The 25084-nt window shown below is 49.1% G+C and overlaps 11 protein-coding genes across 11 annotated transcripts; 7 read left to right on the forward strand and 4 right to left on the reverse strand.

Annotated features, from left to right (window-relative positions):
* Window positions 1-39: 39 nt before the first annotated feature.
* Window positions 40-1367, forward strand: sur2 (sphingosine hydroxylase; the record flags this gene model as incomplete). The annotated part of the gene is made up of 2 exons (XM_057130952.1): window positions 40-730; window positions 790-1367. 2 exons carry the CDS (start codon window positions 40-42, stop codon window positions 1365-1367), a joined length of 1269 nt encoding a protein of 422 aa, XP_056978940.1.
* A 401-nt stretch (window positions 1368-1768) lies between these two features.
* On the reverse strand, window positions 1769-3055 carry N7511_008576 (uncharacterized protein; the record flags this gene model as incomplete). Its single annotated transcript, XM_057130953.1, has 1 exon — window positions 1769-3055. One exon carries the CDS (start codon window positions 3053-3055, stop codon window positions 1769-1771), a length of 1287 nt encoding a protein of 428 aa, XP_056978941.1.
* Window positions 3056-3982: 927 nt separating this feature from the next.
* N7511_008577 (uncharacterized protein) lies at window positions 3983-5358 on the forward strand (the record flags this gene model as incomplete). The annotated part of the gene is made up of 3 exons (XM_057130954.1): window positions 3983-4416; window positions 4469-4546; window positions 4596-5358. The coding sequence occupies 3 exons, from the start codon at window positions 3983-3985 to the stop codon at window positions 5356-5358; spliced, it is 1275 nt and encodes a 424-aa protein (XP_056978942.1).
* A 79-nt stretch (window positions 5359-5437) lies between these two features.
* On the reverse strand, window positions 5438-6798 carry N7511_008578 (WD40 repeat domain-containing protein; the record flags this gene model as incomplete). Its single annotated transcript, XM_057130955.1, has 3 exons — window positions 5438-6499; window positions 6553-6715; window positions 6761-6798. 3 exons carry the CDS (start codon window positions 6796-6798, stop codon window positions 5438-5440), a joined length of 1263 nt encoding a protein of 420 aa, XP_056978943.1.
* A 404-nt stretch (window positions 6799-7202) lies between these two features.
* On the reverse strand, window positions 7203-8110 carry N7511_008579 (RNA-binding signal recognition particle subunit SEC65; the record flags this gene model as incomplete). The annotated part of the gene is made up of 2 exons (XM_057130956.1): window positions 7203-7579; window positions 7654-8110. The coding sequence occupies 2 exons, from the start codon at window positions 8108-8110 to the stop codon at window positions 7203-7205; spliced, it is 834 nt and encodes a 277-aa protein (XP_056978944.1).
* A 1158-nt stretch (window positions 8111-9268) lies between these two features.
* Window positions 9269-10048, forward strand: N7511_008580 (uncharacterized protein; the record flags this gene model as incomplete). Its single annotated transcript, XM_057130957.1, has 1 exon — window positions 9269-10048. One exon carries the CDS (start codon window positions 9269-9271, stop codon window positions 10046-10048), a length of 780 nt encoding a protein of 259 aa, XP_056978945.1.
* Window positions 10049-10976: 928 nt separating this feature from the next.
* N7511_008581 (aminotransferase, class III) lies at window positions 10977-12560 on the forward strand (the record flags this gene model as incomplete). The annotated part of the gene is made up of 5 exons (XM_057130958.1): window positions 10977-10983; window positions 11031-11333; window positions 11387-11733; window positions 11785-12237; window positions 12306-12560. 5 exons carry the CDS (start codon window positions 10977-10979, stop codon window positions 12558-12560), a joined length of 1365 nt encoding a protein of 454 aa, XP_056978946.1.
* A 184-nt stretch (window positions 12561-12744) lies between these two features.
* On the reverse strand, window positions 12745-15773 carry ysh1 (cleavage polyadenylation factor subunit YSH1; the record flags this gene model as incomplete). Its single annotated transcript, XM_057130959.1, has 5 exons — window positions 12745-13262; window positions 13322-14782; window positions 14835-15169; window positions 15466-15563; window positions 15621-15773. 5 exons carry the CDS (start codon window positions 15771-15773, stop codon window positions 12745-12747), a joined length of 2565 nt encoding a protein of 854 aa, XP_056978947.1.
* A 586-nt stretch (window positions 15774-16359) lies between these two features.
* N7511_008583 (uncharacterized protein) lies at window positions 16360-18149 on the forward strand (the record flags this gene model as incomplete). Its single annotated transcript, XM_057130960.1, has 2 exons — window positions 16360-17443; window positions 17515-18149. The coding sequence occupies 2 exons, from the start codon at window positions 16360-16362 to the stop codon at window positions 18147-18149; spliced, it is 1719 nt and encodes a 572-aa protein (XP_056978948.1).
* A 1712-nt stretch (window positions 18150-19861) lies between these two features.
* N7511_008584 (putative protein kinase (Lkh1)) lies at window positions 19862-22133 on the forward strand (the record flags this gene model as incomplete). The annotated part of the gene is made up of 6 exons (XM_057130961.1): window positions 19862-20650; window positions 20706-20787; window positions 20834-21181; window positions 21231-21693; window positions 21748-21835; window positions 21888-22133. 6 exons carry the CDS (start codon window positions 19862-19864, stop codon window positions 22131-22133), a joined length of 2016 nt encoding a protein of 671 aa, XP_056978949.1.
* Window positions 22134-22955: 822 nt separating this feature from the next.
* Window positions 22956-24522, forward strand: N7511_008585 (amidase; the record flags this gene model as incomplete). Its single annotated transcript, XM_057130962.1, has 2 exons — window positions 22956-24300; window positions 24371-24522. The coding sequence occupies 2 exons, from the start codon at window positions 22956-22958 to the stop codon at window positions 24520-24522; spliced, it is 1497 nt and encodes a 498-aa protein (XP_056978950.1).
* Window positions 24523-25084: the final 562 nt, after the last annotated feature.

A 25084-nucleotide genomic window follows, 5' to 3' on the forward strand; every position in this document is an offset into this window, starting at 1 on the left:
GATCTCGACTTCAGTAGCCCTATGGCACACCCTGCCAGCATGGCTGTAAACGCTTCTGTCGCGTTCGACCTCCCTCCTTTGCCGACCTATACACTCAAACCGCGAGAGAACCTACTTGATCCCATTCCCGATAACGTTCTTGCGCTCCTTTTGCCCATCGTCGCCTACTGGGCCCTATCCATGGTTTATCACTATCTGGATGTTAATGATTACTTTGTTGAATACCGACTCCACACCCCCGCAGAGGTCCTGAAGCGGAATCGCGTGACCCGCTGGGAAGTTGTCCGCGATGTCGTGTTGCAGCAAATAATCCAGACTGTGGCCGGTCTGGCGTTCGTATATTTTGATGCAGAGGAAACCGTTGGACGGGAGGAGTACGATGTGGCCGTGTGGGCGCAGCGATTGCGGATTATCCAGAAGGCCATCCCATCATTGTTGACTCTAGTTGGGGTGGATGCGGTTGGTCTCTCCAAGTCCATGTCCCAGAGCGGCCATACGATCCTTGCCGGAGCTTTGGCCGGTGGCATTTATCCGGGTGTGACACAATCGCAAATTCTCGAGAACGGCGCTGAAGTTCTCGTCCCCGCTTTCATGGGTTGGGAACTTACAGTTGCCAGCTTCGTCTATTGGTACTTCGTCCCAACTCTGCAATTTATGCTCGCTATCTCTATTGTGGATACTTGGCAGTATTTCCTCCACCGCGCAATGCACTTGAACCGGTGGTTGTATGGTGAGTTCAATGCCTCCCCCAAAAAAAAACATTATTTATCCTTAATCTAACCGCTGCAGTGACCTTTCACTCCCGTCATCACCGCCTCTATGTTCCATATGCCTTTGGCGCTCTCTACAATCATCCAGTTGAAGGATTTCTCCTGGACACTGCTGGTACTGGAATCGGATTCTTGATTTCCGGCATGAACACCCGCCAGGCCATGTGGTTCTTCACAATGTCAACTATCAAGACTGTTGATGATCACTGTGGTTATGAATTCCCCTGGGATCCATTGCAACACTTCACCTCCAACAATGCCGCCTACCATGACATTCACCACCAAAGCTGGGGTATCAAGACCAACTTCTCTCAGCCTTTTTTCATCTTCTGGGACCGCCTTCTTGGCACCCAGTGGACTGGCGATGTCAAGCAGCGCTATGAGAGAGCGCGTGAGAATGCCCAGAAGCAAGTGGACTTTGATACTGCCCAGGCAACTGAAAAAACTCCTACCGTAACGGTCACAGAGGAGCGCGAACACGAGCGCGTGATAGTCTCGCTGGAGGGACCCGCGACTCGCACTCGTCTGCGTCGGAAGACTGTCGACAGTCTCAAGGGCCCAAGCCACGGAGTCCCCGGAAGTGTTCTCCACAACTAAAGCCGTCCTGAAATGAAGCTCATGTCAATTTTTTATGCATCCCCGATTCCGTTCCTGGAGCTGCTGGTCGTCTCCGCCAGACTATGGGGCTTTATGTCATTTTTTGTATAACGGGCGCTGGATCCTAATGTATTAATACTTCAGAATGTGCCAGTCAATGCTTTGTACATGGTTTGCTTTATGAGCTACTGTCAATAATGTTTATTCATTTGCCATCTACAATTTTTTTTTGGGTTGTTGTGTGAGATCAATCAGCCTGCAGCAGTCTTGGCAGAAGTGAGGAAGAGGAAAAGATAAGAACTAACTTGCATAGAGAGCTAAAAGAACGAAGAACGACAAATTCCTCCACCTGAATGATCGTGATAGATGCAAAAGAAAAGAAATACTAAGAGTACCCAAAATCATCTCCCATTCGCCTCGTCGTATATCATGGACCAAACCGTCATTGCCTCTGACTGGGCCTTTGACATATGTCTTTCATGCGCGTTCCAGTCCACAGCCTCCTCGTCAATCCACTCGCTTTCAACAGAATACAAGGAGGGAGTATACTCCGATGCGGTGTAGCGATGAGTCAGTGGCACTTCAACCGAACTGAAAGCTTGAGGGTCATCTCGTTTTGTTTCCATAGGCTCCGCCCTTCTTTCGTAAGGATTCATTGCCATGTTTCGATACATATCAATGAGCTTATCTACTTCATCGGGAGGTCCAATGGCAGAGCTCGGTGGTGGGGAGGGCTCACGATTTCGGCGGTGCTCCCTCTTGCTATGCGTACGTCCCTTGATGCTATGCCCTTGAGATCGAGAACTATTATGGTCCACCTCTGTGCTTTTAGTGCCATGGTGCGAGCGTGAGTCTTGCCTGGGAACAAAAGAGTCTTGCCTCCGACGGGGAGAACCGGTATCATTTACCCGGATCAAGCTTTCTCGGTGCATGCTGTGCTTTGCATGAACTGATGCAGCCCGGAGAATCCATGACGGCGGTCCTCCTGACTCGGACTGCTGAGAAAGGTGACGCGATACAATTTCTGGCGGTGCTTGTGCACGGTTCTTCCTTGGATCATACTTGCTACCCGGCCTCTTGGTGTGACCACATCCGTGCCTGTGTCGTCTGTTTCTCTTGCCTTTGTTGGCAGGATCGTTGTACCAGGCCTTGATGCACTTCTTGCGAGTATCTTTCAAGATGTATGCAAACTGGCTAGATGTGCCATATAGCTCATCAATATGCTTGGGGAATTGGTCAATGCTCATATCCACAAATTTCATAAGTCTGCACGGCTGGTGATGCTTGCGGGTTGGAGTTCGAGAGAGCAAAGACACACGCAGGTTGCGCAATGCATTCTGATCACTCGCCACACGAGCCACCATGCAGGCATAGCATTTGTTCTCTTGGTAGGGCCAGAGATCAGGGTTGATAGGCATGTTAGGCCGCTTCATCCACATGCCGCTAATGGCACCCATCTTGCTCAAGATAAGTTGATCAAGTGGCTTGGTCAAGTGAGGGAACATCTTGAACCAACGCGTATGATATTCAACCTCTCTTATGATCAGTTCCATCACGTCGCACACAACATCCGCATTAACACCATAGTGCAGGTTGCACATATGTTGATTCGAACTCCCAAGCCGTTCACGGCGCATTCGCTTCGGCAGCTCAACAATTTGCTTCTTGATGGATTCATCGTACTTCATCGTCCTGGTCGTATCTATGTGAAGTATATCGATCAGTTTTCTCAATTCGTCTTTCGACAGATCAGTAACATACTTCGGGTGTCTATCTCCAGAGGGGCCATGACCGCGAACTGAGTGGCTTTGATGGCGTTCCTTACCTTTTTTGACTCCATCTTCAGGGATTGGTGGAAGGGTTGCATTGGCCTTACCCATGAAATAGTCTGGGACCTGAATTATAGGCATTCGACTTGAGTTTTCGGTTGATTTGTTTTGATCTAAATTGGCTGGCAAACCTTGAATTGTATTAGAACTTAGTTATTTCTGCCCGAGGAAGAAAGAGGTGTCGGGCATGGGCCTGCTATTTATCTATCCATTTCAGTTACGACAAAGAGGTTGTTCCTATATCTCCACCTTTCTACTCTGGTATATGTTTAGCAGTATGCAGATATTTCTTGGATCTCAGGAAACAAGGGGTATTCTTTCTGGTGTTGATCGTCCAAGTTAATATGGACAAAGCTATGAGTTCTTACATGGGTCTCTTTACTTTCTTAGACATTCATTCTTTGTTATACAGTCAACAGGTAGAAGTTTCTGGTGCAAATGGCGCGAACAAAAATATCCGAGAACAAAGAAACATGCTAAGGGCTATTGTTGTTGTCCAAGATGACGAGACCATAGCGGCGGACCGAGCTATGGCTGGAATCTAGGCCTATAGTAAGCGTATCTCACAGCCCCCAGATGCTTATTCGGGTGAAAAGTGTAGATATCCTCACAGAAGGAGAGAAGCCAACCTATGCAGGAGTAAAAGAGAGTTGATATACTCGAAGTATAGAATGGTCGGTCACATGCCAAAGTGCAATCACATGACAGACAACTAGGCTGCCTTGGAATGATCTCACCATCTCACTGTCTCTCTTCAGTGTCACAGTCCCCTGGCAACGTTTCACGATGATTTGTCCAGGTGAAGAGGGTACACCGTTGCCGTATACCGCATCACCGGTGCAACTACTGTGGAGCGACTTGGTCCTCTTCGTCAATAAGATCTGGGCGCTACCAGGAATCTTTCTGCCCCTGAATCTAAGTCGCACCGGGCCATGGGATGAGTTCTATCCGTCATTGAACAATGCATTCATTGTGGTGCTACACATGTTTCTGATGGCTTACCAGGTTGCGCTCCTGTTTTCGCTGCCAGTCATGGTAATCTTTATGGTACCCGCTCTTTGGATTCTAGTCTATTTAACCAGTGCTCTACTGCTCAATTACGTGGTTGTTATGTTTGGATTAAATGGATTTCGGCGAATTCTCATCTCCCAAGTGCCTGTGACCGAACGGCCGGGTCATGACCGCGAGTCTTGGTTTTACATCAATGGGATTGCAGCTGGGTAAGACAATCTTTATGTCCGTTCCCATTCTCATTAGCTCACTTCAATACAGGAGTCGATGGGTTCAGATGAATGTTGATCAGCTGTCCAGCACCTTCGGGCGAAGGGTAATCGGCATCCACAACCGCACGTAAGTGAGATTCGATTTGGGAGAAGGAGCAGATGTTAACGAAATCTAGCGCCGGTATTGTCTTTGATTTAATTGAATGCCTTATTCAACGGGACTTTTCTTATGCTACCGGTGATATCAGAGACTCTTATGCCTGCGTCAAAAAAGCGCTGTTGGATCCAGAATGTGACAAGGTGGTCCTGCTCCTCCACAGTCAAGGTGGCATCGAAGGCGGACTCGTCATGGATTGGCTTTTGGATGAAATACCCCACGATATTCTCTCCAAATTAGAGATATTCACATTCGGGTCTGCTGCGAATCATTTCAACGCGCCCCGGTGGGCGAAGCTGGCAAGCCCTGACATTGTCTCAGCGACCGATCTAGTGCATCAACATGGAAATTCAATTGGCTACATTGAGCACTACGCTAACGCAGCTGATATTGTGGCCCTGGGAGGTGTACTTCACTTTGTGGATATTCCAAATCGATACCTGGGTCGCTTGTTTGTTCGACCAAGCTCGGGTCATCTACTGAATCAGCATTACCTAGACAACATGTTCACTCTGGGTTCCGATAAAAAGGTTCTTGAGTCCAACCAATTCATGGACTTGGAGGTCGAGCCATGTGCCTCTGGTATAACCTCATATCTGAGTTCTTCACAAAGAGTCAAGTATCGACCTATAGCCCGAGACAAGGATTTCCTCACGGCATTGAGCCAGCAAACGCAAACCAAGGTCGGAGATGGGATACTTCGAGTCAAAGACTTCAGCCGTCTTTGGCAATACAGAAATGGAAGATCGCCTGAACTTCATGTACGCAGAAACACTGATTGACGAATATCGGTGTCATCGTTCGGTAAAAATACATATTGACGCTCTTCCTGGAGTTTCATATCTCAAACTTCCAGCCTTTTTACATCCAAAGTCGCACACTAGAGTCTGCACTTCCAATGGCAAGGATATGTGAAGTTCCTCCGGACTGTTTCAAACTAGGCCCCCAGCGAATACAGCTCAAGAAGTGCGAAGAAGCCCCTTTGACCGTCTTCGTCAATCGCCCATCTTGAGACAGATCCCAGTATCGAATGGTTCTATCATCACTGACGCTAATCAGATATTTTCCGCCAGGATGGAAGGCCAATCCTCGAATCCAAGTATCATGTCCTGTCAGTGTTTTTATAAGCTGTCCTCGCTCATTCCACAATTTAATAGTGCTGTCCCTCGATCCAGTTGCAACAAAGAGCCCTCTTTCTTGCGGTTTACTCGGCTCCAGAGCAGCAAGATACTCGTGACTTGCAGTAGGTGCAACAACACAACACTCAATCTTGTTCTCATGGCCCAATAATCGTGCCACGGCATCCCCAGATGAGATTTCCCAAATAGTAGCCGCTCGATCATTGCCAGCGGAGACAACATAGCGTCCATCCAACGACGTTGCAATGTCTCGTATCCACTCACCCTGAGAGTCTATCGTCCTGACGCAGTACCCAGTCAAGGTATCCCAAATGCGAATCGACGTATCCCGACTAACAGAAACCAACAAGTTCCCATCTGTTGTCAAAAACCGCACAGCGGAAACAGAATGGTCATGGCCACACAGCGTGCGAACATTAGCATAATCATTGCTCGGATCCCATAACTTGATAGTGAGATCACTCGAGCAAGATGCAAGTCGCATGTGATCTTTGGGGCCTCCATAGTCTAGTCCCAAGACAGGTCGCCTGTGGCCCTTAAGCGTCCGCTCCAGCTGACCACACTCCCAGTCCCAGATCTTGATAGTACAGTCTTCAGATCCAGATGCTAGAGATGAATACACTGGGTGGAAAGCCATGCATGTAATACCTTCTCGGTGAGATTGGAGTGTATGTCTTGGCTGAGCATCCGGCAACCAGTTGGTAAAATCCTGATGAGACCTGACAGTCACAGCAGACTGGAGTTGAGTCTCTAGCTTTGCATTTGTGGCTTCCAGCTCTTGTAGCTATATTCACATCAGTATGCATTGTTGGTCAAATATATGGATTGTTGTCGCACCCGCCTAGTTAAGCGCATTGTTGATGTCCATTTCCGCTCTAAGAGTCCCTCATACTTCTTCCGAGTGGGAACATCGAAAGTTCCATCAATGAAGAGCTCATCTTGTAATGTATTCACACTTTTCACGTTGATGGATGATAAATATGCGATAATGGCTTTGTGACTACCGAGGGTTAACCAGTGCTGATGATATTGATAGAAATCTTACAGTTCGCCGGCTTGTCTGGGAGTCAGTAGTTGGCTCATGATCACTTGAGAAGATGTTAAGTGAATGTGATAACAGGGACGCGACGTGTTGGTAGATATAATCTACACCCCCTTGCAGTCAATAGCATTCTACTGGTCTGCGGTTGGAAAGCCCGTATCACGGGAGGTTGGGCAGACAACGCACATCTCGTGACATAGGAAGCCCTAGTGTTGATGTGCTGCCTTGATTTACAAAGAAAACAAACTTGGAGCATACATTTATAACTGTACAAGAACGGGTCTGATGTACACCAGCGGAGCATGTAGAACCCCAAGGGTCAGATCGCATGATCTGTGGTATCAAGGAATTAATATCCTTGGGTGCTTAAGATATAAAAGAGAAGAAAGCAACGCCCATCGCCGTACAATGCAAGTGGAAGACAGAAAAGGGACAGAATGCCGAATCACGCTTTGCCCTTCTTCTTTTCCTTCTTTTTCTTTTCGGCGCCGCCAGCACCACTTGGGCCTGCAGGCTCGCCACCACCCAGACCGAGCATGCTCAGATCTGGCATTCCAGGCATAGAAGGCATACCAGGCATTCCCTGCATGTTCTGCATCTCCGCCATCGCGTCCTTGAGAGGGTTATCGCTGACACCACCACCGCTGTAGGCGGGGGAGTGAATCGGCAAGATCTTTCCAATCTTCCAACCCCGCGGGGCAGCCGGGGCAGCAGGGAGCTTCTCGGGCATAGGCAGGCCACGGATGCGTAACCGGTAGGGGGACTGCTCGTTGGTCGGGTGGGCCTTGAGGTACTGTGCAACGAGAATGTAAAGGTGGTGCTCTGGACGAACAAAGTCAGTATCTCTCCTCACGCAGAAAACATATCCAACATGTATCAATGATCTGGCCACGTACTGTTCTTGATCTTGGGGTTGGCCAGCTTGCCATCTTCATTCTTGACCTGCACACGCACACGGCCGGGGTTCGCCCAATCCTTGGGATGCAACTTCTCCGGCTCCAAGCCAGCATTCAAACCAAGCATCTGCACAGCATCGACAATATCCCGAGCAAGAGGATTTTCCACCGCAAGCTCGGCGCCCACCTTGCGGCCCTCGGCGCGCGACCGGGTCTTGTCAAAATAAACGGGGTACAGGCATGAGAAGTGTCGAGGGATCTCGCGCTGTGGCTCAGGAGCTTGCATTTGAGGCATTTGCATCTGGGGCTGAGCTTGCGGTTGGGGTGCTGGAGCCCGGTTGGGGATGTTTGCGGGCGAGATGATAGCATTGGCGGGGAGGTCTTCGTCGCTGTCATAATCGGGGGCAATCTCCTCCGGATCCGAGTCTGAGACTTCCTCAACGCGAGCGTGCGACATGTTGAAGTATTGAATGATATGGGGATGTTTGATGTCTGGGGAAGATCGTGGCCAGTGGCAGAATCGGAAGGTTGTGTGCGGAGGGGGGGCGAGTGACCGCCTTGGGGCATATCACTTTGACTTGTTCTCTGTCAACATCACCACTTACTTCGTCTGTGTTGTTTGAATGTTGATAAACACATCTGGGCTATCACTGGGGAATACACGGAGAATACACTAGGGAATACCTATGCTGAGTAAAAAGGACAAAAGAAACTGCCCATAAGACTATACTGCAATCCTATCCTGTCAATTAGCATTGAACAGTGCTTTTCAAGAACTGCACCAGCATATTTAGTAGCAATATTGTCGTTGCAATTTTGCACTTTGAAGATCTTACTATCTGCCATACTATTTCCCAGTCGTGTCACACTCCGGGTCAATCGGTGGATTCAGCTTGTCCAATCACCAATTCAAGGCCGAGCTGAGTAAAGGAGTTGTTCGACTTGAGGGCAACTGAATGGAAATCAAATATGAATGTATGGATAGATTTTTGTATATATAATCGGGTGAACCTTACCAGTAAGTGTCTGTGCCGTGTTAAAGACTGCAACCACTATAGTTGGATCAATCCTGAGCTATAAGAGACAAGACTATAGGGTTCCTCAAATATCTCGATCTTCTAATTATCCGGCAGTCACTGCGCTCTAACAAACTCCCGCATGGGGTGTTCAGCCTGGGTGACTCACTCATCTCTACGTTGGCACGAACCTTGAAAGCCACCGAGCCTAACGCATAATTTGAAAAGCAAAAACTTGACTGGGAAGCTCAACACCTGTTTATATGGTTATATAGGGATCGAGGGCTTTGTGAGGGAACAGCTTCATTTCATGATATAGGCGGTGCACCTGGTGATTCAATAATCAGGCCGCACTCAGGCCAAACATACATTCTTTTGCCCATATTCACTTGGCGATCTGGACGATATTAGCCTCATGGAATTCCAACATCCCTCCTCACAAGGTTTAACTGACATCATACTACGTGAGAAACTTAAACCATGGTATGACACAGCCTGAGAGTAGACAACGGAACTTACTGTATCCATAAGTCTCGTCTCTCTTTGCTTCTATCTTCTTCACCATATTTCAAGTCATCACCCTATTACCAACTAGCAAGATGAACCAAGATCGCTCCCAAGAGGAGTCCAAACCCCCTTTCGCCCAACTCGGCGAATTTTCAAAGCTACCACCAGAGCTACGCTTCCAAATCTGGAACTGTCTCTTCGACAATTTCTTCCAGAACATGGACCTCGCACCCCGTGCTCTATCCATCCTTTCCTGCAATCGAAGCCTCAACGAGGAGACGTCTCGTGTATTATACGAACATCGTGTCCTCACTCTTACTGTCGCGGTTCGTTGCTCGTATGAAGGAACACTGGAATTCAACGCTATCGTAAAGGCGGCAAAGGGTACGAGAAAACTAAAAGGGGTCAAATACAAGGAGTTTAACCGCCTTGATTATGTCCTTCGACTTATCCAAGAATTCCCAAGCTGGAGATTCCAAAAATGTGGGCCATGGATTCACGTCGACCACTTTTTTTGGTTGCCGCCCAGCCAAGAGTTGGAGCTGTGGGAGTGTGTCCACCGGATCGTCGACATTGTGAAACTAATACCAAACGGCAAAAACATCACATTCAATACTTTCCATCCCACTGCTCTGCCGAAAAAGCAGCCACTAAAACTAACGCAGAGCGGTGTGATTAAGGACTGGTTTAATGAAAGATTCCCGGGGCAGCCTTTACCGTTCCGGACCTGCTACCGTCCAGACATTCATGATCACGATTATTCCCCCGGTCCATGCCTAGTCATTCCGACCTACCACTATTCGGTATTGCAGGCCATACATTCTGTCGAGCTAAAGCAACATGAACGAAATATGCTGGAGGCTGAGCGATGAGCTTTGAGACCCGGAGCTCGTAGGCAATACAGCACTGAATCTCTTATTCAATATTCTTTGGCTTGCTGTTATCTAGGGGAGGGTTTTCCCTTTTCACCATGTGAATGAACCGTCCGACACGAAATGCCCGCCGCAGCAACACACAAAAAGAGCATCAAACAACCTATATCCTTGAGAATTTTCAGTTCCAGGTTCTTATGAGCGTAACATTCAGAAGATTTAGATATTTATCGATAAAGATAAATACAGACTGGTACAGTTGCACTTCAGTTTAGGAAACATGGTGTTTCACATGTGGTTGTGTCTTTCTAGGGACCGAAAGAATGATAGAAATAGGATTCACCGATGTTACTTTGCCATTGAAATCAGTACTAGGAAACATAGTCTACAAAGGAAGAGAGGAAGAAACAGTAATCAAGAAACGGGCCCCTTTTTTAGGACTAGCTTGTAAGCAGATTGTTCCAGTATATAAGAGATTCGTCATGAATCGGTGAATCTCCAGACTTGACTCGATTTCTTCTCCAATATTCCTATTCCTTGCTTGTACAGCTCAGTTGTCATCATTACTTTCCTTGCACATTGTAACTTTTATGATTCTGCTTGTATTCTCATGTATCAATATATGTTGAATCAGGTGCACTGAAGCATGAATCCTTATAGCTTGTAACAAATAAGACTAAATTCTCCGGCGGCTCTTTTATGCCTATCAAACCGATCAACTCTCGGACTCTTCGCTAAGCAGAATTAGGCAAGTCGGAGGAGAAACCCCCCCACAGTAGGAGTCCGTGTGTTTCTCTCTTGACCAATCTAGGGCTCGGCTTCTTCTCGGCATGCCGATATCAGACCCGCAGCTGCTTTGCCTCGGGTATCCAGGGCTACATAAGGGTCTCGATTTCCTATTCTGTTTCTCCCCTTCACATCTCTCATCATGACCGGTATGCATTCCCCACTCGAGTTCGATTTCATTCTGACATATTACCAGAAACCAAGACTAGCGCTGTTCTCCACCGGGATACACGTTTCATTCCCAAGAAGGCCGTTGGTGGTAAGGGCAGCTACATCTTCTTGGAAGATGGAACCAAGTTCCTCGATTCGACTGGTGGCGCAGCGGTGTCATGTCTGGGACACGGTCATGGAGGAGTCACCCAGCTGATCAAGGATCAAATGGACCAGTTGTCCTACTGTCACTCGGCCTTCTTTGGTACCGAGGTAGCTGAGGAACTTGCCCACCTATTAGTTGACTCCACAGGTGGAAAGCTTTCCAAGCTATTTGTTGTCAGCTCAGGTCAGTCAGATCCAATGACTTATATCACACAGAAGATGACTGATATCTTGAAGGCTCTGAGGCTGTCGAGGCTGCACTCAAGTTGGCACGTCAATATTTCTTGGAACTTTCTACACCTCAGCCAGAGCGTACAAAATTTATTGCACGGCTGCCTTCTTACCATGGCACAACTTTGGGTGCCCTCTCTGTTGGCGGGCACGTCCAGCGTCGGCAACCTTTTGAACCTCTCCTTTCCAAGAACGTATCTCACGTTTCTCCCTGCTATGCCTATCGTAACAAGATTGACGGAGAATCGGACGCAGAATATGTTGCCCGACTTGCTGCTGAACTAGACGCCGAATTTCAGCGTGTCGGCCCGGAGACCGTATGTGCATTCATGGCAGAGCCTGTCGTTGGAGCGGTAAGAAATTCTCAACATGTTGTAGAATACTCCTCTGATATATAAGCATAGGCTCTTGGCTGTGTTCCAGCAGTACCAGGATACTTCCCAGCAATGAAAGCCGTCTGCGAAAAGTACGGTGCACTCTTTATCCTCGACGAAATTATGAGTGGAATGGGCCGCTGTGGAACATTGCATGCCTGGGAACAGGAAGATGTCGTTCCCGATATTCAGACTATTGGAAAGGGTTTGGGCGGTGGTTACGCCCCGGTCTCAGGCCTCTTGATAAATGATCATATTGTCCAAATTATGGACAAAGGCAGTGGAATGTTCCGCCATGGACAGACGTACCAGGGCCATCCGATATCATGTGCTGCTGCACTCGCTGTGCAGAAAACTATCAAACAGGAGAATCTTCTTTCTAATGTCCAGGAAATGGGAGATTATCTCGAAAAGCAACTGAGACAGCGATTCGAGAAACATCCTTACGTGGGAGATATTCGAGGAAAGGGTCTGTTCTGGGGTGTAAGTCATTCTATTTCATATTCTTCATTGCTTATGTTGCTTGGGCTTGCTGCTGACCGGATTTAAAGCTGGAATTCGTCAAAGACAAGGCTACCAAGGAGCCCTTTGATCCCAAGGACCGCCTGGCTTTCCTTATCCAGGAAAAAGGACTTCAGTCAGAGCACAGCGTATCACTGTATGGTAGTTCCGGCACCGTGGATGGGATCAAAGGAGATCATTTGATTCTTGCGCCAGCTTACGTTGTGTCCAAGGGGGAGATCGATATTATCGTGGACACCCTCGAAAAGGTTCTAGAGGAAGTGTTTGCGACACTACAGAAATAGCCTTTGATATACATAGGAGAACAATGAGGGCTTGAGAAGAAACATGCATGAATTACAATTTCATCGATCTAGAGTCAAGTAGCTACTGAATTAGAGAAACTCAGGTCAAATCATTTGGTGGAATTTCGTTATTATACATGTAAACCAAACATACGTATGTGAAAGATTAGATCATAGATCATTCTTAAGCCTCAATAGCAGCGGTCTTCTTCGCAGCAGCTTCGATCTCAAGTTTCCCATTGGCAGCATTCTCACGAGGCATGGAGCTTTCTGCCCAGAGGCCAGCAACAGTCTCAACAGCTCGCTCAACGACAACGCGAATTCGATCACGCAGAACAGCATTACCGCACTCAACTTCTAGGTCTTCTAACCAGACACGGGCAACGTGCTTGTCCACCTTGATCTCGATTCCAGGGACTGGAATACCCATGGCAATAAGACGGTCCATTTCCACAGCCTCGATATCGGAAACCCGTTCCTCGTTCGCCTCATCGGCTTCACCTTCTGGGCCGAGTGCAAGGTCGGCTGGGACGCGAGGACGTTCAATGGGGCCAATGTTGTCACCACCAAACTGGGCCTCCAGCATCATTAACATACGGGCAAGCTTTTCCTGGGGCCCAGATTGGGCGTGAGGGTTAGGAAGTGAAGGCATGTCCATTTCATCGTCGTGATGATGGTGGTGGTGCTTGTTCTTAGCAGATTCTGATATCAAAAAATTATGGTTAGCAAACTACTCGTGAGAAGGGTCGATTGAATCTTACGCTTCACAGACGCAGGGCTACTCTCGACTGTGAGGAGAACAGCCATCACCGCATCCGCAACACCATCGTTCATCATGTTTCCTTCCCATTCCAACTCGACCTCGCGACTCCGGGAATGGTAATGAAGAGATACACATCCCATAACAAGGAATGTTTGCGTCTCGTCTGATGGAATTTCTTCATCAGCTTCCTCTAGCTTCATGGTCTCGTCGGTGTCGTCGTCATTCTGGGCACTGCTCTGCGATTTCTTGGCGGTGCCGACTTCTTCAATGGCTCCGAATGTGCCCTCCAGTGCCCATCTGATCAAATCCATGCTGGCAGAGCTGAGAGTGATGTGTTGTTTGCAGGAAATAGTTGTGGTCGTCAAACCGGCATACTCTTGCAAGTCGTCGGGAGCCATCAGCGATAGGTTGAACCCATTTTGAACCAATACACCAGCCATTAACTGGGCATCAGCCTCCTCTGAAGGTGGTGCAAGCTCTGCTAGCTTGCCGACGACCTTGGCAATCTTATCCTTTTTGAACGGAATGCGAACTTCGTCGCAGTTTGCTGGGGTGTAGACTTTGACTTTGACTACTTTGTCAGCGTTGAGACTAAGAAGCTTCGACTTCAGTCTCATCATCTGGTGTTTCTCGCCATGGACAAGAATCACAACTGGCGCAGCGACCTCCTCGATGAAGGTACGGTTTTCAACTCCATCAACGTGAGCCGCAAAGCTGACCTCGTCAACAGTGCATCGGCGAGGAATCATCACCTTCTGGTCCTCGTCGTTCGCTCCAGGGACACGGCCTCGTCCATGTCCAGTAGATACCTTGGACATAACAGCAGGAATCTGATCTGGCTCGTTGAGCAATTGCTTGGCCATGGTTCCTTCTACACTGTAACCGGTCATGACAATACCATTACGATCGCTCGGTGCCCATCTTTCAAGCAGCTCACGACTTGTTCCGGTCTGAAGCATACCGGGAGAAGCCAGCATGACACATCCTCCAACATCGTCAAAACGCTCCAAGCTGCGAAGACTACGGACAAATCGGAAGTCCCACGGTCCGACACTGACACTCTTGTCACCGCTGGCTTCGGCCTCGGCCATGCGTTGCCGGAAAAGACGTTTGATGTTATCATTCATAGCACCAATGTAGGTTTGGTAAACAACCATACATCGACGTGCCATGTTTCCAATATAGTAGATGGGGAATTTCTGGAGCTCAGGATGTCTCTCCCAATATTCATCGAGAATGAGAAGTAGCTCTTGCGCACGACCAAGGGCGAACACCGGCATGAGAACTCGACCACCACGGTTCAAGACAGCCGTGATTGACTTCATCAGTGCAGCCTCGCGTTCTAAGCGTGGTGGGTTTGAGGAAATTCCGAATGTCGATTCTGTGATAAGGACATCAATTTTTGTGCCTTTGGGCACCGCAGCAGGAATCAAATGCCTGTCCTCCTCACGAGAATAATCTAAAATGTATTAGCCAACTGATAGGTGACGCCGCTCTTGGAAAACGATTACCTCCGGTAAACAGGGTCACAAGTCCAGCAATATCAATCTTGAACATGGCTGCACCAAGGACGTGACCAGCAGGGTACGGGGTAATCCGGATACCATTAATCGTATGTGTAGTGTAAAAATCGATGGTTTCAATCAAGGGAAGTGTCGATAGGTGATCGCGCTCGTTGTATAGCGTCGTGCGTTGATCGGAAGAAGAGGATGTGTTGCTGACTCGAACGTTGTCTTGAATGAGCCATTTGTAGATTGCACGAGTGGCAGGAGTCATAAAGACTCGGCCTTTGAAGTTGGTTTTGCTGAGAACATATGGAAGGGCTGAGGAGTGGTCAACGTGGAAACTATGGAGAGCAGACTGTTAGCCACCGTGATGATTGGGGGAATAGCACGGGCATTCGAATTCAGCAAATCGAAGGATACAGGAATACAAGAAATAAAATCATGGCAATCAATTGTATTTGGGTTCTCATATATATCCAGCGAGAAAAAAATGTGTTTGCGCCGAGACATGTCCCGGCAGTTGACTCCCAGGTTAAGCCAAGCTTCACACCGGGTGGTATGAAAGCCTGCACACAGTGTCCCACACATTCCCAGCGTCTGTAATTCGCGCAAAGCAAATAAGAAAGGAAACACGTACTGACTGATTAAAAGAACATCCACTGTGCTCAAGTCAAATTCGTCGAAGAACGGAAGCGCAGAGAAGCCTTCTTTTGCCGGGTGCATGCCCGCATCAAGCTTAAAAAAAACAAAGATTAGTTATTCGAATTGCCAATATAAGTGATGTCGACTGACCATCACTGTCTTGCCCTTGTACTCCAGAATATGGCAACTTCGGCCGACTTCATTTCCTCCGCCGAGACAATAGAATGCAAGTTCGTCTGATGGGTCAACAGGCTCGTCGTCTACTGTCGTCCCCATAGCTGAGGCTTTGCGTTTGGTGGCCATCTTGCCGTGAGCAGGTCGAATGGGTGAAAGCTGTGGAGCAGTATGACCTGGTTCAGTCCGTAAAGCAACAGGTTGGGCACTGGGGCCCGCGGAGGTTCGAGGCGCTAGATTTCACAATGCGCAGAGCGCAACAACCAAGAACTTGCGCAACGCAGCAAGGAAAGATACAATGTGGCAATTGAAAGAAAGATGTCAATGAAACGATGTTAGACGGCTGGATGGATGCTTGAAAGAGCAAGGAGCCTGGAGGTTTTGGCGCTTAGTCAATACCAGGTCACGTGCTGGTCGCGATCCGCGGAGCAAACTCGGCCACGCAGTAAAAGCTCCCTTACCCCATCAACCCTCCTCCTCCTTCAGACGTCGTCACTTTCGCGCTATACTCAACTGTTGTTTAATTCGCGCGTCGCCTCTATGGCCCAGTACACTTATTGAGATGGTTGCAGCTATTGGAAGCTGGTGGTGCGAGCAATCTGCTCATTTCAACGGCCACGCGTGGACGCCCCTTCGCATTGAAGACCGCCACGGATTACCGCAGTAGCGACCAGTCTCATCTTTGAAACGATCATAATCTCACTATCTTGTCATAATGGCGCAAGCTCGGCATCCCCAGCAGCAACAACCCCCTCCGCCGTTCTCTACTCAGTCCTTCTCCCCGCCTGTCTCCTCGCCATCTCCCAACTCTGCTGCCTCCCCTGTGAATGGAGCTGTTGCTCCCCCTCCATCAAAAAGACCTCGCTTATCGCCTCTTCCGCCTTCTCAGACACAGTCTCCTTATGGATCTCCGAGCTTTGGCGCAATGCAACTTCCACCAAACCATGCTCAAATGAACGGAGCACCGGTTAACATGAATATGAATGTCAATATGACTTCGCCCGCACCCCCTCCCCCGGCACCTCCCGGTACTATGGGACCTCCTTCTCGCCCGGTAGACAAGACAACGGATGCAGCTGAACTGACTGATGTCTTGGCTTCATCTGGCATTGATGTGAGAGAAGAAGAAGCATTTCTCACGCGGAGCTTTTCAGGGCAGAATGCGCAGGCGCAGCCACCCCAGCGAGGTCTCCAGATGTCTCACCCGCCACCCATCAATACCTCTTTCAATTCTCAAGTGTCTACTCCAGGAACGCTATCAGCTTCCAACAGCTTTGGTGAATTGCCGCAGATTAAACCCGCGATAGCAAATGATTCTTTCACTTCTGATCCGTCCTCGCAAGCACCTGCTCCATTTAAAGATCCGAACGAACCGACCCGCGAGGATACGGTGGCCGCAAGACGGGCACAATATCACATTCAAGAGCCGTTCTTGCTGACAAAACTTCTTGAGCAGAAGCTTCAGAAGCGCGGATTTGATCTTGGTGTTCGAATTCCAGCTGAGGGTCTTTTTCATCCTGTTCCTGGTCGTCCTCAGCCTATTGAAGTTACTGGTCCAGATGGGTCTTCTGTTGTGCGCACTGGTCAGACAATTCTCAACCAGGATGGAGCTCCTCTCGTCGACATCCTGAACATTTTATCAATCTCTTGCGAAGAAAGACTACGAGGTGTCATTGACTATTCCTCATCTCTCGCTCGAAGTCGGCGGGCACATTCTCATGGCACAGTTCCCGCGGAATGGAGAGACATTGCGAGCCCTCTTGGGCCGACTGCAGGGAACGTGCAAACACCTGTGAAGCGTATGCTACCCTTCATGGCATATAATTTGCTGGCTTTCGTTCATCATCCATCGTACTGACATTCATCATAGGTCCCCATTCTGCCGTCGATTCATCTGGTCCAAAACCCAACCCAGAGCGGTTCCGCGCACTAATCCAGAGGGAAGCTTTGCAAGAAGAAAGACGGGCAGCCAAGCGTGCCAAACGTAATAGTAATGCTATTCTTGGCGAAGCCGGTCGAGCCGAGTCCGTTGATATCAACGGGTCCGCACCTTCGACCCCTATCGGTGATAAGACCCCCAGCTTTGACAAGAAGTCCGTCACGAAAAAGGAAGCCAGAAAAATGGTCGACTCGAAGGCCAGCGAGGCTCAACAGCATCAGCAATCCGTGGAAACGGCGCGTATGGCGCTATCTGGTCGCATGTTTGGTGCCAAAAAATCCTACTCGTGGCTGAAGTCCGGAGGTCCTGCCAATAGTGGCTTCTCCTCCCCTTCCCGTCCCGCTCCATCTACGCCCACTGCAGGTCCCGAAAAATCCATATCCGGGGAATCCGCACCTAGTCAGACCCATCGTCGTCTCGGAACATGGCGTGAAGACCAAGAGCGAGGAGCGGGGATCCAAGTCCGAGATGTGTTGTTCATGCTGGAGGCAGATGGACGGGGTACCAAACACATTCAAAAGGGATATCTGAAGGATCCCAAAGAGGATCGAGACCGTGGAAACTAGTTCCGGTCATAACGTTTGTAATCTTATTTTTTGTGTCTCTAGTTGTTTTTTTTTTTTTTTTTTCCTACGCTCGTCGCGGCTATCTTCCCTATGGCTTCGACCAGGAGTTTCTGCATTATCTGCGTGTTCTGGGTGGCGTTGGTTGTGAGGGTGACGGGAGATGTTTCTTGAGTGCTCTACCAGTTGAGCATACATCGTTCGTGACGATAGAGGAAATCTGATGCCTCGTTTATTATGTCTTGTCGCCCTTTGATATGTCCACTCTCGAATTCCACGTACTTGAAATGACCAGCTACCTGAAATGTCCGTCTTGTGTAGAGTGCGCGTCATGTCTCGGGCCAATTGCCTTCCACACTCACAGCCGCAGCGCCAGGTCTGCGACCGGGTGTTGAGGATCTAGTCTGCCGTGTGAGGTTTGGCATGGGCTTGAAACAGGTATCTTAGTTTCTCATTTTGATCTTTTTTTTACCTGTTCTCTTCCGGCACATGGTGGCTTTCGGGCATAACCCCCGAGGCAGGTTTTCTAGAACCGGGCTGAACAGCATAATTTTATCTACGGTCAAGGGCAAAGTCCAAGATTCCTCTGGATCAACATCTGCCTCCTACACTGGGTTTCAGAACAAAACCTGAGGGAAGAAGCGGTGAACCTGACCGGTGAAGCTGAAGATATATAGTTCCCTCCTTCCCTCCTTCCCTCATTCCCTCATTCCCTCATTCCCCCGTTGCCCCGAGTTGATCTTCCTAGTGAAATATCCCCTCTAGCTATGTGAAATCTATCTATCTGGTACAGTCCTGGGGTTAGGATCCTGGAGAATTCCATGGCAGTGCATGGGGTTGTCCGTTTCTGCTTTCACTTGCCGCTGGAATGTCAGGGGGATGATGCGCAGAGTCTACGGGGAGCCACACCAGCCCCCCCACGCTGGGTTGGGTGCATCTCCAAGTCCTGGGGACGTACATCGGTTTTGTAACCTCCATGGAGGTGCTGAGGTTCTCAGTTGCGGGGACTGTGTGGATTGGCCTGGACTGGAGGGTTCGGCTAAAGCCAGGGCTTGGACGTACTGGACCCCGAGGCCCTAGAACTTCGGATTTCATTCCAGATGAGTGATTGGGACTGGAATGAAGCCATCATATCCCGCTGATCCTTGCCTCCCCCTGCTGTGAACGGGACTGTGTGGACTGAGTACGGTAGACTGTAGAACAGCAAGCCTAAGCCCCAAACCCGGAGGTCCAGGGCTCGACCAAAGTTAGAGGAATCAGCTAAAGAGTGTTCATAACGTGTCCAGAACCAGTGAATATCCAGGCGTAGGAATAAACGAGAGAAAGCGAAGAAGAAGGGGAAGAAAAAGGTGCCAGGCGAGATGACCGCGTAGATCGGCCCCAACTCTCTCTCTCTCTCTTCGCCTTCTTTCCCCCCCCTCCAATGTCGCCTTCAATGATCTCAGCGTTCCTCTGAGGGAAAAAAAGGCCCTTTTGATCCTTTTGAGTCTTTGCCGTCTGACTATCTGACTGCCTGACTGATCGTCTGACCGTTGTTCAGTTGCTCAGTCTTTCTTCTCTGATTCCTCTTCTCGGTTCTCGCATATCTCTGCACTCCCAACCCCCGTCCCTCTCGAGAGAGAGTCGCGCACAACGATCATCGGCCCATCGGCCGTATCTTCCGCTAATTCCTTCTTCCTCTGGCGTTCGTGGGACGGAATCGGACTTTCTGCAACATGTCCACTCCCTCTACGGCCACTGCAACCCATCCTTCTCACCACCAGGCCTACGGATATCCTCACCACCCCTACCAACCGAACACCGCTTACCCAGCGCCCACTACGGGAGGTCGCCTTGCAAACTCCTACGCTTACTCCGCCTCGTCGGCCACAAATAATATCCCTTACACACAACCCCCGAGAATGCCGCCGGCAACGTCGACCCCTTCGGCTATGACCCATGAGAGCGGCTCCAGCGTGGCCCCCTCGGTGGGAGGCCGGAAAAAGAAGCCAGACTGGACGGAATTTTACAAGAATGGTCTCCCCAAGGAGGTCATTGTGATCGATGACAGCCCCGGTCCAGAGTCCAACGGAGTGACGTCTACTGCCAATCCGTCTGCTGCCAGAGCACCTCCGGTGGTTCCCCAACCCGCCGGGAAGAGACGACGAACAGGGGTGGAAACCGCATATGATTTAAGTCACTACGATCGTCCCGCGTTTTCCATCAATCCGCAGCAATATGGCGACAACTCGTCGAATTCCTTGTCCACAGATCGCACAACGTCCCTACACACAACCGCGCCTACATCGCTCGGGTCGCAAGGCAGTACTGGTGCCGCGAATGGGGTATACTATGAGGATGCAACTGTGGGTCAAAAACGAAAGCGCGTCGCCACGCGAAAATCGATTCGCGATGAACAGAAAAGACTAGAGTTGGAGACGGTGGGCGATGCTTTCCTGAGCTACGTACCGCCTCCGAAGCCACCCATCAAGGCCAAGGATGTCCATGTGCCGGTGGTTCGCGATGTAAGTGATGTCGACCTGTTTTTGATGCGATGACGGACTGACTTGACTTTTCTAGAACACCAGCGCTCAGAACAAGAAGTTCGACGATGACGACGGTCACTATATCGTCACTCCCGACACCCCATTGACCGATCGATGTAAGTCCATCTCACCTTGGATTTGATGATTAGACTGACTTTGTAGACTCCGTGATCAGGCTCCTGGGCCAAGGTACCTTTGGCAAGGTGGTGGAGGCATACGACAAGCACCGCAAATCTCGCTGTGCAGTCAAAATCATCCGGTCAATCCAAAAGTACCGCGATGCCTCACGAATTGAGCTGCGAGTCTTGTCAACGTTGTCGTCAAACGACAAGACCAACCGCAACAAGTGCATCCATTTGCGGGATACTTTCGACTTCAGGAATCACATTTGCATTGTCACGGATTTGCTTGGACAGAGTGTGTTCGACTTTCTCAAGGCCAATGGCTTTGTGCCTTTCCCGAGCAGCCAGATCCAACTGTTCGCCCGGCAACTGTTCACTAGTGTTGCTTGTAAGCTTCGCGCTCCTTCTCGTCCAATGTTCCAACTGACCAAATCCAGTCCTTCATGACCTCAACCTCATCCATACCGACCTCAAACCCGAAAACATTCTTTTGGTTAGCAATGCCTACCAGACATTTACCTATAATCGCTCCGTCCCCACCTCTTCTCACGCCTCAGGTCGCAACGCACGACAACGCCGAGTACTTCTCGATGGGGAGATCCGCCTCATCGACTTTGGCTCGGCCACTTTCGATGATGAATACCACTCCTCTGTTGTCTCCACTCGCCACTACCGGGCCCCCGAAATCATTTTGAATCTGGGCTGGAGTTTCCCGTGTGACATCTGGAGTATTGGGTGTATTCTGGTGGAATTCTTCACCGGAGATGCCCTCTTTCAGACCCACGACAACCTCGAACACCTCGCAATGATGGAGGCTGTCATTGGCGGCCGCATTGACCAAGCGTTGGTGAAGAAGGTCATGGCGGGTGGGAAAACAGGTGGTAGCAACTCTGCCTCGAAGTAAATTTGTCCCCCTCCCCTAAAGTCACCCTACCAGTCGCTGACTTGACCTAGATATTTTGCCCGAAGCAAGCTTGATTATCCTAACAACGACACCACTCGGGCTTCGCGCAAGTATGTGCGCGCCATGAAGGGTTTGACGGTATGTTTACTTGTAGTTTTATACTAGCTCATTCGCTGACCCGATCATTTAGGAGTTCATTCCCACCAACACACCTTTCAACCGTTCATTCCTGGACCTGCTACAGAAGATCTTCGTTTATGATCCCAAAAATCGGATTACTGCCAAGGCGGCACTCAAGCACCCCTGGTTCAAGGAAACACTTGTTGATGATGGCACCGAGGCCTTCCGCATTGGCCAGGGACTCGCTCGTCAGCAGCAACAGCAGCAGCAGCAGCAACAGCAGCAACAACAACAACAACAACAACAGCGTGTTTGAGCTTCTTCGATTTACAGGTATAGCGGCCACATTTGGCCTTGTCAGCATGGGAAGGGAATTCACCGGCGTGAAAGGATCCAATTACTGGATAGACAGCTTCATATCTCGAGGGTAATCTTTGTTTCTATGGCGGATGGGATGGAAAGGTGTTTTTCACTGGCAAAATCATGATCACGATGTTTTTTTATTTCTTCGACCCTGAGTCGCAGGATCTCAGACTTTGCTGTATCCCGCCCGGTTCGTGGCATGGCATGGCAGTCAAGTCCTCACAGCGTGTCTCTCCTGGGTGCAACTCATATCCTAACCTTATTTGTTTATCTATTATGCCTTAAAAGGCGTCGGTTATATGTTAACTGCTTTCTTTTCTTTCTTTCTTTCTTTCTTTCTTTCTTTCTTTCTTTCTTTCTTTCTTTCTTTCTTTCTTTCTTTCTTTCTTGTTTCTTGTTTCTTCTTTCGCTTTCGTGGAATCCGGCAGGCCTGGAAGGATAGGCTAAGTTTGGATGATTATACCATTTTGATTTTGGCGTCCAATGGCTTAACCGTATGGGGTGCACATAGGTACAATTTAGGGAGTTCTGGCTCTCAGCTTCATACTTTTGGGAGATCTGTGATATCTGGCTCGTTTGGCTCGTTGGGTTCGGGGCGGAATAACCCGAGCATATAGCGTAGGGGAATATCAGAGAGAGACTGTAAAGAAATAGGGACACCCCCGAGTACAGAGCGCAAATCGCCCAATTGGACCGGTTGATCAATTGTTCCTTGCATGACGATCTCTTTCTTTCGGATCTACACATCTCCAACTTCCCCTCATCAACTCCCGACATGCACGACATCACCATCTCCAATTTCCATAAATCACTGCAGATGGACCCTTCAAATGGCCCAGCGCTGGTAACTTACTACCTGGAGGCAATCAAGAAATATGACAGCACGCTTCAGACTCTTATAACAATTAACCCAGAAGCTCTCCAAACCGCCGAACGAAAGGCCAGGGAAACAGAAACATTCAACAAGAGCAACACATCTTACCCAGAACTACACAGTGTGCCAATCATACTCAAAGACAACTATGGCACCAGCAATCTCCCCACTAGCGCAGGAGTCTCGGCCCTCAAAGATCTCTACACCACCAACAGTGAAGTAGTGACCCGCCTCCTAGAAGCAGGCGCAATAATTCTCGCCAAGGCCAATCTCCATGAATTCGCATTACAGGGAACATCAACTTCTTCCCTCGGCGGCCAAACCCTCAATCCATATGATGCAGGTCGTACACCGGGCGGTTCCTCCGGTGGCACAGCCGCCGCCCTGGCATGCAACTTTGGACTCGTAGGCTGTGGCACAGATACGATGAACTCGCTGCGCTCACCCGCCTCGGCATGTGGGATTGTAGGATTCCGACCATCCACGGGGAGGGTATCTTGTGGGGGTCTTGTACCGGTTTCCGAGACCCAAGATGTTGCTGGTCCCATGGGGAGGCGCGTTTGTGATGTAAGGACGTTGTATGGCATTATGAAAGATGTTGAGGGAGACAAAGATCAGAATGGATTTGCGTATCCTTCAATGATCACTCGCAGACCGGGCCGCCAGGTTCGAATCGGAGTCCTGGAAGCATACTTCCCAATCGAGGGCTCATGCTCGGAGCCGGAAGTCCTCTCCGAGAACGACATCATACAAGATATTATCCGAACAAGTCTATCATCTCTTGCCTCCAAGGATGAAGATATAACCCTAGTCCCAATCACCCACTCCAGCCACCCAGACTGGAGCATCACAACCCTCCTCGCAAAAGCCGATACACAAGCCTTCGAATTCAAGCACTATCTAGACGAATTCCTCCAATCACCTTATATAATCTCGACGCCACACCGAAACCTCGAATCAATAGTCCAAAGTGGAGATTATGACCCCAGAGCTTCAACACATGTTTTGACGGCTGCATTCGAAGACCTAGAAACTTATTCGCCCGGTAGTCCAGCCCATAAAGAACGACTGAAGTTCATCGACTCCTTGAAACAATCTTTATCTAAATGCTTTGATTTCTATGATCTCGATGCATTAGCTTACCCACATCAACGACAACTGCCCGTGAAAATCGGGGCCACGACACAGCCTGGTCGAAATGGCGTTTTGGCAGCTCTGACGGGGAGACCTGCTATTTGTCTACCTGGTATGTTTCTCTAGTCCCTGACTACCCACAAATGCATAGACTGGGTAGACTAATATATTATATGATCAAGCTGGAAGGAGCCCTAGCTCCGAGTCTGCTGTTCTTGGTGTACCGGTTGGATTGGAGCTTATGGGACGGAGGTGGGGAGAGGATGACTTGCTTGATCTTGCAGAGCGGGTTGAAGGAATCTTGGAGGCTAGAATAGCACCTGTCATGACATGATTAGAGGTGGAAGGTTTCGGCTGTTAATGAAGGTGTTATGGTTGCCAGAAAGCGGGCAATAAGGGTATACACAGCGCAGTTGTAAATCTACTTCAAGTTGTGGTTAACTTGAAAGAGTAGATTAAGAAGGGAAATGGGCTTTATAGTAACTTCCTGTATAGCCTTTATATGGTTTATGAGATCCAGTGTTTCTCCCACGTTAGAGATATGTATAGCTGCAAATAGCCAAGTGCCTATTTTGTCTAATTATGCCTTCGTCCATAATACACAAAGTTGCATGAGTAATCATCGAATACTTGCGTGGTCTAATGGTCATGACGTCTGATTCACAATTTGAATCTCACAATTCTCAGAAGGTTCCCGGTTCGATCCCGGGCGCGAGTACTTGCTTTTTGCTTTTTTGACGGGGCATCTTGGTTATTCCGTACAGTTTGGAAATGAGTAGGATGTTTTTTTTAATCTGAGAGAGCTGTCTTCTTGGTCGAATCAGTTTATCATTTGGTATTATTGTGTCTTTTCACAGGATTGAAATAGAAGGGATGCCATTTTAATCGCTATAGTA

Source organism: Penicillium nucicola (assembly GCF_028828085.1).
Source record: "Penicillium nucicola strain IBT 29836 chromosome Unknown utg000010l, whole genome shotgun sequence".
NCBI lineage: Eukaryota > Fungi > Ascomycota > Eurotiomycetes > Eurotiales > Aspergillaceae > Penicillium > Penicillium nucicola.